We start from the raw sequence: 18,902 nt of genomic DNA, 5'->3' as shown, positions 1-18,902 counted from the left end.
GATATCACAACTTGATTTCTTCTCTTTACTTTATGATTTAAAAACTTTGTAAAAGTAACATAAGCTAATTTTACTGTTTATGAATCTAGATAGTGAATATGAACAAGATGAGGGGACACAGCGCGCTGGTGGCCTTTTTGGTTCTAGAAGATCAGCATTAAGTGGTGCAGGTGAGAAATAGAATTTATTACTGAATATTAATAATTTGTATATGCTTTTAACTCTAGGATTAGTAAACCTAAAATATATTTAAGTATATTAGATTGGCTCCTGATTTTCTCTCCTTTTTGTATCTGTAGGCAAAAACACATGAACAATTTTGCCTCTGTTATATAATTTGTATGCTGATAATTCTTCTCTTTAATCTACCAGTTAATTTGGGGTATAAATCATAATTTTAATTGGAGGAAGGAAAGTGAGGTTTGCACTGGTTTCAAACAAAGGGTTTTTGAGGAGACAATGAAAAAATAAACAATTGATGAAATATGTACAAACGTGGATAAACTGTGATTTATCCAAATAATAGAATATTACTCAGCATTAAAAAGATATGAGCTATCAAGCTGTGAAAAGATATGGAGGAACCTTAATTTCATATTACTAAGTGAAAGCCAATCTGAAAAGGTTACAGACAGTATAATTCCAACTATATGACATTCTGGAAAAGGCGCAACAATGGAGAAGGATAAAAAAAGATCAGTGGTTGCTAGGGGAGGCATGAATAGGTGGAGCATGGAGACTTAGGGCAGTGAAAATACTTTGTATGGTACCGTAATGACAGATACATGTCATTATAAGTTTGTCCAAATCCATAGAATGTACAATACCAAGGGGAAGATCTAATGTAAACTATGGACTCTGGGTGTTATGTTGTCAGTGTAGGCTCATCAGTTCTAACCAGTGAACTACTATGGTGGGGGATATTGATAGTGGAGGAGGCTGTGCAGGAGTTGGAGTAGGGAAATTTTTGTACCTTTGCCTCAATTTTTCTGTGAGCCTGAAATTGCTCTAAAAAAGGAAGTCTTTAAACAAAACATTCAAATGAGGAAAAGGTTTAAGTCAAATGTAGAAATAAGAGATGGGTGGATGAAGGGACTAAGAATCCTGAGTAATTACTCAATATTTGAAGAGAAATAGCTATATGGTTTATGTGGTTGGGGAGGAGCTGTGTTTTCTCTAAATATTCTGCAAAACAATGCTTTACAGGTAACGGTGACACTTACCAAAGCAGAGGTAGCAGTGGAAGCGGACGAGGTGCGTTCTCACTTGGTTTACCTTTAAGTGATTAAACTTACTGTAATCCAAGTTTAATTTTTGAAGTTAAAGGTAGCTGTTACTGCTTTTATACACTCTGAGGAGTATACATATGCACAGCATGTTTTTGAGAGTTATTTAACTCTTCAATCCAGCAATTGCAGTATAGGAATTATATACTGTAGATGTATTTGCTCAATGTATTTATGAGGGGTATTCGCTGAAGCTTCCATTTATAATAAGTAAAAACTGAAAATTGCCTATAATTCATCAGTAAATAACTGTTTAATTAATATAACCATAAAATGGGAGACTGTGCAAATGTTAAAAACTGAGATATATCTGTATGTATAAATCCTTGTATGAAAACAGTATGTCTTTTCTTGTGAGATAGTTATTTGATTTGATATAAGGAATAAAGAAAATACAGTATATATGATTTTGTATTATGAAAATTATTTTCAGTTATACTTAAACATCATACAAAAGTTAAAATGCTTTCTAGACCAGAAAAAGAAGTAAAGCTTGTTTGATGTCTGAAAAATTCTCAGTGATCGTTATTAGTCTGAGAGCATTCAAAGTGACAAGTGCCTTGAACTGCTTCCCCTCCCCCTCCCCAATTCCTGGATTCTTCACTGTAGAAAGATTAATAGCTAAATCATATCTTCTGTAAATGCTCACATTTTGTTTAAAAAAGGATTTCAAGACCCATGTACATGGAGGACTAGAAAATTAGATCACATTTTAAAATGTTACATGTAGTTAGGTTTTCAAACCAAATATAGTTCTTAACTCCATTTTGTGATAGTACTCGAAAGTGGCACAGTAGATAAGTAGTTGCCTAAAACCATGGAAGTAGTATATAGAAAAGAGTTAACACAATAGGCCTGACTTTTGTTCTTTGAAAGTCCTGCTTAGAAGGCTGACCATTTGTCTAGTATCTGTAAACTTCGATTTGGGGAGGGTTCTCACCACCCTAGCTGGTAAGAGTGGCTCACTGTGCCTAACCTGCATAATGGTGTGGTTTATGCTGAATACCTGCTCTTCTGCTGGGAGTCTGGAATTTTGGTATGTTCCAGGCAGAGGATGCCCATATTATCTGTCCTTAATAAAAACTCTGGGTACTGAATCTTTAACGAGCTTCCTTGGTAGACAGTGTTTCTAATGTGTTGTCACAACTAGGGGAATTCAGTGTGTCCTGTGTGACACCTGTGGGGGAGAGGACTCCTGAAAGCTTGTGCCTGGTTTTCTCTGGCCTATGCCCCATGCATCTTTTCTCTGTGCTGATTTTGCTCCTTATCCCTTCACTGTAATAAATCATAACCATGAATATGGCTATATTCTGAGTCCTAGTGAATCACAGAAACTGAGGGTTATAGTGGGGACACTAACACATGGATTTTTAATTCCTTTTAGAAATTATTTTCCTTTAGTGAAGATTATAGGAATTAGGAAAGGGACATATGGCTTAAATTTAAAAAATAGTAATATATAACTCCTACTGGCATAAAATCAGCATTTTGAGTACTAAGGAAACTTTAATGTTCAGGGTTCTGTTTATCTTGATTGTCTCAAGATTATTTGTATGAAGGGATTTTAAAGATGTCTGTCCATTTTTAGAACTTGTTCTCTTTGAAAATAAAGATGTGCATGGCCTTGTGTCTTGATTGATTGTCACTACGTATTTCTTTAATAGGTGGTTACAAAGGCTTAAATGAAGAAGTAATAACAGGCTCTGGAAAGAGTAAGTTTTACTTTAGATAAGGTATTTGATTCTTAATAATGAGAATTCTTTGACCCCTTAATTTTTAAAGACATTTATTTATCTCTTTTTTCGTTTGATTCCCTTTAAGGTTCTTGGAAGTCAGAAGCTGAAGGAGGAGAAAGCAGTGAAACTCAAGGTATATTAATTTATATGTGGCCCACATGAATGTATCCTGCATTTTAATGAAAATGCATAATACTTAAAGGCAGAGTTAATTTTTTAAAATTTGAAGCAAAAACTTTAATGGTAAGCAAGGAAAGTTCTGCTGTATTAAAAATTGGACTTTGTCAGGTTTTGTGTGTTTTTCCTCTTATTTTTCTTCTAGTCTTTATAATGTATATTGTTTTTTATTTAAATTCCAAGGACCAAAAGTAACCTATATACCACCTCCTCCACCTGAGGATGAGGACTCCATCTTTGCACATTATCAGACAGGCATAAACTTTGACAAATACGATTCTATTCTTGTAGAGGTATCCGGACACGATGTACCACCAGCAATTCTGGTCAGTGTAATAATTATTTCTGTATTGACTGTATAGCAAACTTTGGTTTTCAGACATGGTACTTTAAGTTAATATTAAAGAATACAAAAATGTCATCTTTAGTATCTAATGACAGCTTGGAAAGTTAGAGCCATTTCTACCATCTACAGTAGAATTAATTGCTATGTTGAAAGAGAAGGTACATCCCCACCTCCCCAAACCAGGATGAGAACTTTATTTAAATTTACTAAAAGAATACTTGTCCTAGGATTTCTGAGTATGTGACAAAGTATGTCTTAGGGGACTGAATTTCTAAGTGCGAAAGCCTATGGTCTCCTGTTGATAATGAATGATAGTCACTGATCAGAGTTATTTGTATCTCACAGGTTCTAAGTGGGCAGAAAAAAGTGCTTTCAGAACCACTGTCCATAATTCTACCAAGTAATAATATACAGGCTCTGGATATTATTTTTGGATGAGGGCCTATTGATAAAGTAACTTTAGTATGTAAAGTGTCATTAACAAAAACCTGAAACTAATTCAGATGGAATATGTTTATAATATATGGAATTTAATCACTGCCTATTATTTTTTTAGACTTTTGAAGAAGCTAATCTCTGTCAGACACTGAATAACAACATTGCTAAAGCTGGTTATACTAAGCTTACTCCTGTGCAAAAATACAGTATTCCTATTATCCTAGCAGGACGAGATTTAATGGCTTGTGCTCAAACAGGGTCTGGAAAGACTGTAAGTCATTTTCCCACATGTATTCTGCCCCATATTCAAACTATTAAATGTTTTGAACTTTGGTTCTTCCCAAGTAGCTTGACTATCTTTGATTGGATAGAAGCTTTGTACATAATTTCAATGAATTGTCGTAAATATTCATGTTTTTACTTCTGATTTCTGGTTTTATTGGGGTTTGTGTACTTCTGAAAAAAGCTTTTGAACTATTTCTAGAGTAATATTGCAGTTCATAGATGTTGAATCTGTTTCTAAGTGTGTTCAGCTCCTTCTGGATCATGGTATGTATCTGAAACAAAATAGTTGAGGGTCAAAGCACCAGAAGTTATAAAACAGAGGAAGGAAATGATTTATGTAACACAGTTGATACAGTTTTGGATTCAAAAGAATGAGAAATAGCTATACTCATTGTACCTGGTCCTTAGTATGAAGAATAATATATACCATTATATATATATATATGTATATATAAATAAAATAAGGATAATATAATAGTACTCTCAGTTTATGCTATCTGAAAGAACTCTGATGAAACCAGGTAGGTTTTAGGACTAATCTGTGGCATTTGTCTACTAAATATAAGGTTCCATGAGATGAGTAATAAAGACTATCATTTCCAGATCATGGAGTTGTAGTTCATACTCTTTTAGTCTTAATCGGCCTCCACAGTAGAGTTGAAGGGAAAATAGGTGAGTTGTGTAATATAGCAGCTAATATGTGACTTAAACATTGTTTTAGAGGTAGACTTTAGCATCATATTAGCTTAAGGAAAACTGTAGCACTAAATTTCTCTTGCCAGATAATCTTCAATAAGGGTGATGTGGTAACAATCTAAATGAATGATTTCCCAATTTTTGTTCTTCTTGTATACCACTTTGTCATGCATTCTTAGTAATAATTGTGTTACTATCCCAAAAGGATTCATTTACTGCTAAGTGCAGTAATTTCCTTAAGTTATACCTTCTTTTCTCTCTATAAATGAGTTAATGGTGTTGATTTATCTAGAATTCATGGATATGCTTTTTAAACATAAGAACTAAAAAATACTTATCAAACATCTTATATTGTATAATGGCATAAAGACCTATATGTAAAAAACTCCTTGAAATGGAAGTTGTTTTCCTCTCTAATCTTAAATTTACCAGCAAGATGGAAGAAAAACCAAAAGGCCATAGGGCAGGAGGAATAAATAGAAGGATAAAGGGAGAAGGATGATGCATTAGAAATTTGTAAATTATGCAATTTAACTTCTAGGCGGCTTTTCTCTTGCCAATTTTGGCTCATATGATGAGTAATGGAATAACTGCCAGTCGTTTTAAAGAGCTGCAGGAACCCGAGTGTATTATTGTAGCACCAACTCGAGAATTAATCAATCAGATCTATTTGGAAGCCAGAAAATTTTCTTTTGGGTAAGTACATCAGGAATGCCACTCATGAACAAGTTTTTCTTAAGAGATTTTTTTTTTTAACTTTTTTGGGAAGAACTTAGTAATACTACACTCATGTAATTAGTATTGCTTGGTTGAAGAGTATTTTTTCATAATCTTGTTTATCAAATCCCTTATTTTTTTTTCTAACAAGAACCATGCTTATTATAAATTAAGTGATAATAGAAAAAGATAAGAAAATAGTGAACATGAAAATTAAACATTTTAATGCATGTTTAAAAAATGAACTTAGGGTGTTCCTAATAATACTCTCTATTCTTTTACACATAACTTTATAATATGGATAACAGCTTATTTCATAATCATACCTAATTTTTTAAAATTATTTTTAAGATTATTCATGTGTATCATTTTATTTCTCTATTTTGGGGCATTTAGGTTGTTTCTAATTTGGGGCTACTATAAATAAAATTATAATGAACAGCTTGCTGTACAATTTTTTTCTATTTTTTTGTTGTAAGTATTAGGGTAGACTTTTATAAATTTAATATTAAAGAGTATGAGCTTAATTTAAAGCCTGAGCCAGTGTACTATCAGCAGAATATGAGAATGCCAACTTCACTGTACACTTTGCCAACATTTGGTATTGTATTAGGGTAATTTGTTAAGTAGCAATAGCTAAGACCTTTTTTTTGTTCAAAAAAATAAATGTTGAACAGTTTCTGAGGGCTAGGAGTTGCACAACAGTTTAATGGGGTGATTCTGGCTTGGGTTCAAGAGGTTGCAGATGGGGTGTCAGGTAGGATTGCAGTCATCTGACTGGACCTCTCCATGAGGATGCCTGATTGTCCTTACAAAATGGCAACTGGCTTCCCTCAGATTGATCAGTGAGAGACCAAAGAGGAGCTACAAATGCCTTTATAAAATGGTCTCAATCACTTTTACCATATTCTGTTCATCACTAAGCAAGTCACTTAGTCTGGCTCATATTCAGGAGTGGTTATGTGATTTGCTGAAACTAGTTCAAAATGAAAATACAGGGTCTTCTGTTCAAAAATTATTATAAATTTTAAGATAGCAAATAGCAGAGCATTAAACCAAGCTTAGGGCTCTTCTAGGCTTGGGTCCCTTTGTGACTACATAGGTTGCACCCCTATGAAGCCTGCTTTGCACATAGTTAAAGGGGAAGGCAGTGAGGATCCATAGTTGAAGGAAGGAAGGATTTGTGTACATATTTTACTTTATTTATTTTTTTCCAAGTGCATTTAAAAAATTTTTGATAACATTAATATACGGTCACATGAACAACATTGTGGTGACGAGATTTCCCCCATTATCAAGTCCCCACCACATACCCCATTACAGTCACTGTCCATCAGCATAGTAAGATGCTACAGAGTCACTACTTTGTCTTCTCTGTGTGATACTGCCTTCTCTTTGACCCCACCATGTTATGTGTGCTAATCGGGATGCCCCTTATTCCCCTTCTCCCTCCCTTCCCACCTATCCTCCCCAGTCCCTTTCCCTTTGGTAACTGTTAGTCCATTCTTGGGTTCGGTGAGTCTGCTGCTGTATTGTTCCTTCAGTTTTTTCTTTGTTCTTACACTCTACAGATGAGTGAAATCATTTGGTACTTGTCTTTCTCTGCCTGGCTTATTTCACTGAACATAATACCCTCTAGCTCCACCCATGTTGTTGCAAATGGTAGGATTTGTCTTCTTATGGCTGAATAATATTCCATTGTGTATATGTACCACATCTTTATCCATTCATCTACTGATGGACGCTTAGGTTGCTTCCAGTTCTTGGCTATTGTAAATAGTGCTGCGATAAACATAGGGGTGCATATGTCTTTTTCAAACTGGGCTCCTGAATTCTTAGGGTAAATTCCTAGGAGTGGAATTCTTAGGTCAAATGGTATTTCTATTTTGAGTTTTTTGAGGAACCTCCATACTGCTTTCCACAATGGTTGAACTAGCTTACATTCCCACCAGCAGTGTAGGAAGGTTCCCCTTTCTCCATATCCTCACCAACATTTGTTGTTGTTTGTCCTTTAGATGGTCGACATCCTAACTGGTGTGCGGTGATATCTCATTGTGGTTTTAATTTGCTTTTTCCTGATAATCAGTGATGTGGAGTATCTTTTCATGTGCCTGTTGGCCATCTGAATTTCTTCTTTGGAGAAGTGTCTGTTCATATCCTTCAGTCATTTTTTAATAGAGTTACTTGCTTTTTGGGTATTGAGGTGTGTGAGTTCTTTATATATTATGGATGTTAACTCCTTGTTGGATATATCATTTACAAATATATTCTCCCATACTGTAGGATGCCTTTTTGTTTTGCTGATGGTGTTCTTTGCTGTACAGAGCTTTTTAGCATGATGTAGTCCCATTTGTTCATTTTTGATTTTGTTTCCCTTTCCCGAGGAGATGTGTCATTCAGGAAAAAGTTGCTCATGTTTATATTTAAGAGATTTTTGCCTAAGCTTTCTAAGAGTTCTATGGTTTCATGACTTACATTCAGGTCTTTGATCCATTTTGAGTTTACTTTTATTATGGGGTTAGACAATAATACAGTTTCCTTGTCTTGCATGTAGCTGTCCAGTTTTTACCAACACCGATTGTTGAAGAGGTTGTCATTTCCCCATTGTATATCCATGGCTCCTTTATCGTATATTAATTGACCATATATGCTTGTGTTTATATCTGGGCTCTCTAGTCTGTTCCCTTGGTCTGTGTGTCTGTTCGTGTGCCAGTTTGTGTACATATTTTAAAATCACCATAGGTGTCTTCATTATTTTCACTTACATGATTATGAAGAGGTTGAACTACTTTTTGAATGCTTTATAAGGTTTCCTTTGTGAATTATCCATTTGTTATCCAATAGTTTATCTGCCAGTGTTTTTCTTTAGAATGTTTTTAGAGCTTTCTTTGGAGAAACTGTTAACCTTTTATTTTCTATAAATCAACTTATTTTAAAATGAGAGAGGAAAAAACAAATTATTAAAACCCCTTTAATGTTGAGCTTGATTGATCTTTTGAAAAAAATAAACATATGTATCTGTGCTTACTTGCTAATCCTTGTATACTGTGTTGGTTTCAGGCTTTTAAATCAAGCAAAATTTAATGTTCTCTTTTTAAAAAATAAAAATATACATGATAATGTCAAATAATCTGTACACATACCAGAAATATTTGTACATGGATATTTGTTGCAAAATTATTGTGGCAGAAGACTGAAATGTATCTAAATGTCAGTCAAGGACTAGTTAGATTATGGTACATTTAGAGTAATAATAACTAAATTATTGAATAACACACTAAACTGTGTTTAATATATATTATCTCACTTAGTCCTTAAAGTAACAGAAAACAATCCATTTAAAGCAATGGGTTTATTTAATAAAACATAAAATTTTCCTATTCTTTTGACCCTCAGTTCTTTAACTCTCCTTTTCAGGGTTACCCATGATCAACAGTTTTCTATGAATTAATCGTAGAAATAACTGGTGCACATGTGTGCACTTTAATCTTCCTCTTAACAAATGGTAACATACTAAGTTCTTGTCACCCTGTTCTTTAATGGTGTATGTTGGACATAATTCTTAATTTAGAACTGTTCCCCTTTTTAAGAATGCACTATACCTTTTTTATGGGTGGACTATAATTTTAAGTCTTCTGTTGTTAGACACTTAGTTTCAACCTTTTTGGTATGAACAATAATGTTGCAGTGAATACTATTGTACAGTTATCTTTGTCCATTTGGGGGACATATCTGAATGGTGAATTCCTACATATTTATTGGGACAAGAGATAAGTTTTATATTTTAATAGAACTAAAATTGTGAAAGAGATTGTATCAGTTTACCTTCTTGAGTGCCAATTTCTCTATACCATGGCCAACTTGATGATATTATACTTGAAGGAAAACATGTTAGTCTTCATTTATCTTTTTAAAGTAATGTTGTACTTAAAAAAAAGTTTAAAAGCCATTTGTATTTTTTTATGGGCTATTTTTTATATTTCTGGCCATTTTTGTGTGGGTAGTGGTAATGTTAATAATTGCTTTTGAAAAGCCTTATCAGATAGTTAGCAAAATTTTTTCCACAATTTTTCATTGGTTTTTTGGTTCATTCCTGGGAAGAATTTAATTTTTTTTAGATAATTGCATGTATTAGGATTCTTCACTTATTTCATTTTACATCTTGTTAGAAACAAATGTCTAGTTTGCAAATAATTGACAATGGCTTTTGTTTTTCCTATCAATAGGACTTGTGTAAGAGCTGTTGTTATATATGGGGGAACCCAGTTTGGGCATTCAGTCCGACAGATAGTGCAAGGCTGTAATATATTATGTGCTACTCCTGGAAGACTGATGGATATCATAGGCAAAGAAAAGGTAGGCCCTAGAGGGAGAAAGTTGTGGGATTGATTAAAACTTTTTTTTGTATGAGAAAGAGAAAGAAGGACATAAAGGTGGATATGTTTATTAGAGCACCATTTATATGTTAGGATCCCATCAGATTCTTTGAATGTCTTCTTATGTAGTTCTTAAAATAATTCCAACAGGAGATAAATAGTATTTTCTATTCTGTACTTGGAAAAAAAATTCAGTGAGATTATGTAAATTATTTAAAATCCCTCAGTTAGCTCAATAAAGTTAGGGTTAGAATCTGGATCTGATTCTAGAATCTATATTATATACCCCACCACACTTGGAGAAATATGCAATAAGTGCTTTTATGTAGTTTCATATATATCTCAATGAAATTATTTTTTCCTGAAAGAAGGCTTTGTTTGCATCAGTAATTTTGTCTCCTGTCTAAGCATGAGAGTGGTATGAAGTAGGATGTTAACTTTCTAAGTCTTTAAAAAGAGATGTTAGAGGCTATGTACATTAGATATTCACATGGCACATTATAACATCTTTAAATCAATTCTCTAAGTTCACTTTCGTGAACCTGATTTGCCTTTTTTAGGCTCTTCTTTAAAGGGTTACTCAAAACATGCTTTTTCTGCATAAAGGTATTTTTCTTAGGATACTATTAAAAGTATCCAGATAATTGCACCTTGATTTTTCACTAAACATCTTCCATGGTGGTACCAAAGTCACTTGTTTTCCTTTTGCAACTGTGTGCTTCTGTTTATAGCAGTAGGTGTTCATGCAAAGGTGAGAGAAGTTTCCCACTTGTTCCTGAGTGATTAGAGAATGGAGAATTTATTTAGGGTTTAAGGGAGTTAGAAATAAGTTTACCAGTTATAAGACATTTGAATATGTCATTCTGTTAGAAAATTTTTTTGTGCATTGTAGTCTAACTCTATCAGGTAAAACATAGTCTAGTTCTGTGCTGTTGTGTATCGTAAACACTAGCCACGTGTGGCTATTTAAATTGAAAATTACATAAAATTGAAATCTAGTTCTTAAGGCACAGTAGCCAAATTTCAAGTGTTTAGTAGCTACATGTGGGTAGTAGCTAACATGTGCAGATAAAGAATTTTTAAGTAATTGAAGAAAGGTCTATTGTGCAGCATTGATCCTAGATGTTTTGATTTCTTTTAGTCTTTAACTTACAAAATGTTTTATAGCAGAGAAAATTGAAAACAGAAATAAATAGTAATAGTACTTTCTATGCAAAATTCTCATCATTTTATGCATTGATTTCTAATTTTTGTCTTTAATATTAGTGAGAATTGTGGAGAATATTTTAGTTTAATATATTAAATAGTATGCATTTTCTGCTTTAACCTTTAAATATTCCTAAAGATTGGTCTCAGACAAGTCAGATACTTGGTTTTGGATGAAGCTGATCGCATGCTGGATATGGGCTTTGGACCAGAAATGAAAAAGTTAATTTCCTGCCCAGGAATGCCATCAAAGGAACAGCGTCAAACCCTTATGTTTAGTGCAACTTTTCCAGGAGAAATTCAGAGGTAAAAGTTTTTTCTTCTCACAAATGATTGTTATGTACAGAATACTTTTATGGAAGGAAAAGCAATGTGAATATTCTATTTTTGAGATACTTAATTTTTTTTAAAGATTTTTAAATAGGTAGTTTAAAAAATAGATGTATTCTAAAAAGCTTACCATATTTTTCATTGTTTTGCTTTAATTCCTGGCTTTGCAATAGCATCAGATTTTATTTAAAATGTGTACTGTGTCTAAAATAAACGCTTAATAAATTCAGTAAATTTTTTTTCCCTAATGTTATTTTTCTTTCAGCAAAGGAATTGTCTTAGTTTTCATTCATTCATTTTCTTCTTTCTTGCCTAGAATTATACATAAAAGACATTAGGAAATAGACATTTATAAACATAACCAAGATAATTCAGTAGAGCAGAAATGAGTATTGAGAGGATGCTAGAAGTACTGGAGAAATAGATATGTGTTTTCCTTTTAGATGACTGTTTACTTAGCCCACTTTTTTACTAAAAAAAAAAGTTAAACAAAAAAACAGAAGAATAAGCACAGATTGGGGCTTGTGATAATAATCAAAAGCTTGTAAATGACTCAATTAGTATTTTGTGTTGTTCCCTTGTAGGCTAGAAATGAAAATCTCAGCAACACGTTAGTAGAAATTTCTAAATGTAGTTACATTTATATTTATATCTTCTCTGCAAATGAAAATTATAGAGGTTGGGAGAATTGGGCCTTTGGTAGAAAATTGACATACCAATTGTTGACAAATATTGAGTATCATACTGTATACCATGTTGTCTGGTGAATTCTGAGATTAGTATGACACATCGCTGCTAGCACGGTGAGTCTTCTTCCTGCCTGCTGCTCTCTTGGCTACAAGGAGTCTTAAGAGTGCGGACAGCAACGTTAGCGTGTAATTCAGTAAGATTCATGCTGTTTTCTCTGGCAGAACTATTCTGTCTTTGGGACTCAGGACCTCCAAATCTGCAGAACCTAGAGCTGTAGGGGGATGGGAAACACAGATTTCTCATGTGGGTCACTGGGAATGGTGGTAAGTGGGCCACTCTTTCTTTCACTTCTTGGTTCCCAGACCCATGTACCATGTAAAGATCTTTGATTCAAAGAGTTACTCTGCCTTGTTGAATGATACACAGTCCACATAAAGAATCACTTCAAGCTGGCCTGTTAGGTGTTCTTTAAGTTGGCTTTCCAATTTTTGTCAAGCTGACAGCATCTAGGTATTGTGATATGACCTATGACCCCATGGTTAAAGGTCTGTTCCTGTGACTCCTTTGAGGTAAAGTGGCTTCCCTGGTCTGACAGAATCAGACAGTGGTGCTGGCTGGCTGTTAATTTATTTTACCAGATAGATGATGTGAAGAGTCTTCTTGTAAAGTTCAACAGAGCTCTTTATTGAGGAAAAAGTCTAAATCATAAGAAAGCATTTGGTTAGTTGGCAGGGTTTTTTTTTTTTCTTAGTGCTACATAAAATATAGTTTCTTATATTTAAATGGTGTCATAAATTTGAAATTAGATGTCCACATTCCCATTATCGTCTTTGGTGATTAATATTAGGTAACTGCCTACCTAAATAGTAGGTAATATTCCTGCTACCTATCTACTTTTTGATTTACCCTGAAATAGGAGAGTATTTGGATATTGCCCAGCCACAATGACTAATGTGTACTACCATCAGTCAGTAATATTTGTTGAGGACTTCTTATGAGCCTTATTTAATTATAAGCCCTGGGGATATATGGTAAACAGTGTAGAGTCCCAGATCTTTAATTGCTTATATTCTTGAGTTACTGAAGATTCCTTTGCTTCACTGTCTGCTTTTAAACATTGCAAGTTCCCTATTATTGGGTCTAAAGTCCACTTTGTCATTCTCCACTCCATATTCACTGAACCATTGCAGCATCCATTTCTCTGGCTGGTACTTCTTTAATACTTTCAAATTTATTACCTGTATATCCCTAATCTCTCTCTTGACTTCCAGACTTTAGGAGTATTTTTCCTTTTAGATAAATTATCAGTAACTCATGTTCGTTATGTCCGAAATTGAACTTGTTCAACTCTCCCTGTCCTTTCTAGTTTTCCTTTTTGGCATCATGATCTTCTCTTTTTTTAAAATTTTTTATTAACGTATGATTGCTATACACTCTTATGAAGGTTTCACATGTTAAAAACAATGTGGTTACTACATTTACTCATATTATCAAGTCCCCACCCATACCCCAATGCAGTCACTGTCCATCAGTGAAGCAAGATACCACAGATGCACTATGTGTTTGTCATCATGATCTTTATAAGCCAAAAATCTTTGAGTCACATTGATTCCTCCCTCACACTATATTAACTCTCTGCCCTTCTAAAATATTCCACTTGGAAGTAACCTCTACAATATTCCAAATCTGTTAGTTTCTTCTGTTTTTCCTACCTTAATTTAGGCCCTTTTTAGTTTCCTTCTGCTTGTTGGCAGTTTTCTAACTTCTCTCCCTGCTTCTAGTCTCACTTTTTGCTTTGTAATTCCAAAATAAAGTTTGATCCCTTTAGACATTTATTAAAAATAAACCTTTCCAGGCAGAATAAAGCAGGGGAGATTACGCTCCCCAACTTCAAGTTCTTCTACAAAGCCACAGTAATCAAGACAATTTGGTACTGGCACAAGAACAGACCCATAGACCAATGGAACAGAATAGAGTGTCCGGATATTAACCCAAGCATATATGGTCAACTAATATATGATAAAGGAGCCATGGATATACAATGGAGAAATGACAGCCTCTTCAACAACTGGTGTTGGCAAAACTGGACAACTGCATATAAAAGGATGAAATTGGATTACTGTCTAACTTCATACACAAAGGTAAACTAGAAATGGATCAAAGACCTGAATGTAAGTTGTGAAATCATTAAACTCTTCGAAGAAAACATAGGCAAAACTCTCTTGAATATAAACATGAGCAATTTTTTCATGAACATATCTCCTCGGGCAAGGGAAACAAAAGCAAAAATGAACAAGTGGGACTATATCAAAATAAAAAGCTTCTGTATAGCAAAGGACACCATCAGTAGAACAAAAAGGCATCCTACAGTACGGGAGAATATATTTATCTATAAATGACATCTGATAAGGGGTTGACATCGAAAATACATAGAGAGCTCAAGCACCTCAACAAACAAAAAGCAAATAATCCAATTAAAAAATGGGCAGAGGATCTGAAGAGAGACTTCTCCAAAGAAGAAATTCAGATGGTCAACAGACACATAAAAAGATGCTCCACGTTGCTAATCATCAGAAAAATGCAAATTAAAACCACAATGAGATATCCCCGCACACCAGTAAGGATCACCACCATACAAAAAACCAATAACAACGAATGCTGGCGAGGATGTGGGAAAGGGGAACCCTCCTACACTGCTGGTGGGAATGTAAACTAGTTCAACCATTGTGGAAAGCAGTATGGAGGTTCCTCAAAAAACTCAAAATAGAAATACCATTTGACCTAGGTATTCCACTTCTAGGAATTTACCCTAAGAATTCAGGAGCCCAGTTTGAAAAAGACATATGCACCCCTATGTTTATCGCAGCACTATTTACAATAGCCAAGAACTGGAAGCAACCTAAGCGTCCATCAGTAGATGAATGGATAAAGAAGATGTGGTACAATACACAATGGAATATTATTCAGCCATAAGAAGAAAACAAATCCTACCATTTGCAACAATGTGGATGGAGCTAGAGGGTATTATGCTCAGTGAAATAAGCCAGGGAGAGAAAGACAAGTACCAAATGATTTCACTCATCTGTGGAGTATAAGAACAAAGAAAAAACTGAAGGAACAATACAGCAGCAGACTCACTGAACCCAAGAATGGAATAACAGTTACCAAAGGGAAAGGGACTGGGGAGGATGGGTGGGAAGGGAGAGAGAAGGGGAATAACGGGCATAATTATTAGCACACATAATGTTGGAGGGGCATAGGGAAGGCAGTACAGCACAGAAAAGACAAGTAGTGACTCTGTAGCATCTTACTGTGCTGATGAACAGTAACTGTAATGAGGTTTGTCGTGGGGACTTGATAATGGGGGAAATCTAGTGACCACAATGTTGCTCATGTGATTGTATATTAATGATACCATAATAAAAAAAAAACCCTTCCATGTCTTCCTATCTCCATAGACTAACCAACTTTCAAGGTCTTTTACACATGACATAAGCTCTGCCTCATCTGCCACTTTCTTACCTGGAATCATGTTTCTAGTTTATTAAAACTCTTTCCTATTGGCTGAGCAAGCCAATTCTGTCCCTTCTAATAATTTGTTCTTGTTCATCTCTCCTTCTGTATTGTATGCCTTTCCTGAGTCATCACTTTTTCCTTGCTTGCTGCTCCTTAGAGATGCTGCAAACTTGAAGACTTTTCTAAATAGACATCATTTTGTCTATTGCATGCCTGTGTATCTTGGGAAAAACTATTTAAAAAACTTTGTACATTCTTGGAATATAATTAGTGTTTGGTAAATGTCACCTATTATAACACTAGACTATTGATTTTTAAAATACTTAATATATAATTAAAACATGTAAGTATTAAAATAAATTAAATATTTTTAAATTATAGTGATTATTTTTTATACATTTATCCTACTTGACTTGAGCACCTCAGAGGCAGAGGCCATTATATCTATTTTTTAATGATTTTTTATTGAGATACATATAATAAAATACACAAATCTTAATGTACAGCTTGATGCTTGATGAATTTTGACATACATATACATACATGTTACTATTACCAACATCAAGATATCAAACATTCTCAGTTTTTTCTCCCCTTCAGCTGTTTCACTTGTCCTTTCATTCCCTCCCCTGATGGCAACCACTTGTCTGTTCTCTATTTTTATGAGAAATTACTGGTTGGTTGGTTGGTTGGTTGGTTTTAGATACCACATAAAGTGAAATCATACAGTGTTTACATTTCTCTTATTTCACTTAGTGTAATACCCTCTGGGCCCATCCATGTTGTGTTACAAATGATAAAATTTCATTTTTTTATGGCTGAGTAATATTTCATTGTATATGTGTACCACATCTTCTTAATCCTTTCATCCATTAGGTTGCTTCCATATTTTGGTTATTGTAAATAATGTTGCAATAAACACAGGAGTACATATTTCAGATTAGTGGTTTTGTTTTCTTTGGGTAAATACCTATAAGTAGAATTACTGGGTCATATGGTAGTTCTATTTTTAGTTTTTTGAGAAATCTCCATACTGTTTTTCATAGTGGCTTTGTACCAATTTACATTCCCACCAGGAGCACACAAAGGTTCCCTTTTTTTCACATCTTTGTGAACACTTTATTTTTTTATTATTTTGTGTATTTTATTATTATTATTTTGTTATTTATTGTCCTATGGGTACTAGACATTTTGACTGGTGTGAGGTGATACCTCATTGTGGTTTTGATTTGTATTTCCCTGATGATTAGTGATGTTGAGCATCTTTTCATGTTTGGGCACCTCTGTCTTTTTTTGGGAATATGTCTTTGTAGATCCTCTGCCCACTTTTTAATCAGATTATTTTTTTATCAGAATGGACTAACAGTTACCAATGATCCTTTTTTGGTGGATGAGTTGTATGAGTTCTTTATGTATTTTGGATATTAGCCCTTTATTTGATGTACTTGCAAATATCTTTTCCAATTGTGTATGCTGCCATTTCATTTTGTTAATGGTTTCATTTGCAAAAGCCTTTTACTTTATTGTAATCCCACTTGATTATTTTTGCTTTTATTTCCCTTGCCTAGGGAGACATATTCAGGAAAAAAATTACTAATGCCAATGTTCAGGAATGTACTGCCTGTGTTTTCTTTTAGGAATTTTATGGATTCAGGTCTTAGAGTCAGTTCTTTAACCCATTTTGAGTTTTATCTTTGTGTATGGTGTAAACAGGATCCAGTTTCAGTTTTTTGGGTGTAGCTGTCCAGTTTTCCCAACACCATTTACTGAGTAGACTGCCTTTTCCTCATTGTGTATTCTTATTTCCTTTGTCATATATTAATTGGCCATATAAGCATAGGTTTAATTCTGAGCTCTTTATTTCTCTTCCTGGTCTATGTGTCTATTTTTATGCCAGTACCATACTGTCTTGATTACTATAGCTTTGTTGTATAGTTTGAAATGTGGTACCCCCCAGCTTCATTCTTCTTTTTCAAGATTGCTTGGGCTTTTGGGAGTCTTCTGTGGTTCCATACAAAATAATGGCCTTTCACCTGCTTGGTTAGATTTATTCCTAGGTATTTTATTCTTTCTAATGCAGTTGGAAATGGGATTGTTTTCCTAGTTTTTCTTTTGGTAGCTTGTCAGTTGTATATAGAAATGCAACAGAGGATTTTTGTATATTGGTTTTGTATCCTGTGACTTTACTGAATTCATTTATTCCAGTAGTTTTTTGGTAAAGTTTTATCATATTTATATTTGTGCCTCCAGTACCTTGTAGCCATATATGCCCTTCACAAGGCACTCACTAAATGTTTTAGTGAATGAAAAGAGATGATGGACAAATAATTGTAGATAATTTCAAGGTTTGTGCTTGGATGAGAGTATGCTTGACTTAGATGGAGGTATATAAAAAAGAAGCTTTTCTTTCTTTTATGGTAAGAATGCAAGTGAGAGGAAAGAAGCAGTGATTATCAAGATTCTGGATAGTCTGAGTTTAAATTATTACCATGTTATTTTAGGAGGCAGCTAGAAAATAAGGGGCCTCTATTTAGGAGAGAGGAGGACTGATGATAGATTTGGACCTCATCTTTAATCCCAGAAAAAAAGTTCTGTAATTGGAAGTTCCCCACCTCTGGGTGATTTAAAACAGGCCTTCTTAATGGTATACTATCAGTGAGTTTTATTGTGTGTCAGATGCTGATACCCTTACCCTTTGGGGTGAGCATACACAATCAGGTGTGGGCCTAGCCCCTAGGCCTTTCATTTCTTGTTTCACTTTTTTTTGCCCAGTTTTTTGCTCTACAAATACCGTTTTCTGTATGTTTCGTGACATGAAAAACACTGACCTAAAATCTGGTTAGCTCATAATAGTTGATTTGAAGTATAGTAATTTAATAAGTAGTGTTTTCAGAAAACAAGTTTTAGCAATAACACATAAAAGCAGTGAGCAACGAACAGAATTTTGTCATAGGCTTACATTTCAATTTTTAATAAAAATTCCTGTTTGCTGTACTCTAATGCTTGGTTTAGCATACTTTTTATTATTACATACACATTTTATGTAGTTTTTACATGGTCAGCACATCCACTTGAAATTATATTCATAATCTGACACATACTT

At 34.1% G+C, this 18,902-nt stretch overlaps 2 protein-coding genes across 2 annotated transcripts in view; one reads left to right on the top strand and one right to left on the bottom strand.

Moving 5' to 3' along the window:
* Positions 1–18,902, top strand: part of DDX4 (DEAD-box helicase 4) — a 100,843-nt gene that overhangs the window by 61,607 nt on the left and 20,334 nt on the right. The window contains exons 10-18 of the mRNA XM_057495138.1: positions 90–170; positions 1,207–1,254; positions 2,951–2,998; positions 3,108–3,155; positions 3,383–3,525; positions 4,102–4,254; positions 5,506–5,660; positions 9,908–10,037; positions 11,403–11,569. Of these exons, the coding sequence (XP_057351121.1) occupies positions 90–170; positions 1,207–1,254; positions 2,951–2,998; positions 3,108–3,155; positions 3,383–3,525; positions 4,102–4,254; positions 5,506–5,660; positions 9,908–10,037; positions 11,403–11,569 (973 nt within the window). The remainder of the gene's footprint in view (positions 1–89; positions 171–1,206; positions 1,255–2,950; positions 2,999–3,107; positions 3,156–3,382; positions 3,526–4,101; positions 4,255–5,505; positions 5,661–9,907; positions 10,038–11,402; positions 11,570–18,902) is intronic.
* The window catches only part of LOC118919885 (60S ribosomal protein L37a-like), a 64,890-nt gene continuing 53,229 nt past the window's right edge, over positions 7,242–18,902 (bottom strand). Inside the window, exon 2 of the mRNA XM_057495165.1 lies at positions 7,242–7,613. The gene's annotated coding sequence lies outside the window, so the exon portion shown is untranslated. The remainder of the gene's footprint in view (positions 7,614–18,902) is intronic.

Source organism: Manis pentadactyla, chromosome 2 (genome assembly GCF_030020395.1).
Source record: "Manis pentadactyla isolate mManPen7 chromosome 2, mManPen7.hap1, whole genome shotgun sequence".
NCBI classification, from domain to species: Eukaryota; Metazoa; Chordata; class Mammalia; order Pholidota; family Manidae; genus Manis; species Manis pentadactyla.
Note: the sequence above shows the minus strand (reverse complement) of the source record. Positions and strands in the feature narration are given on the sequence as shown.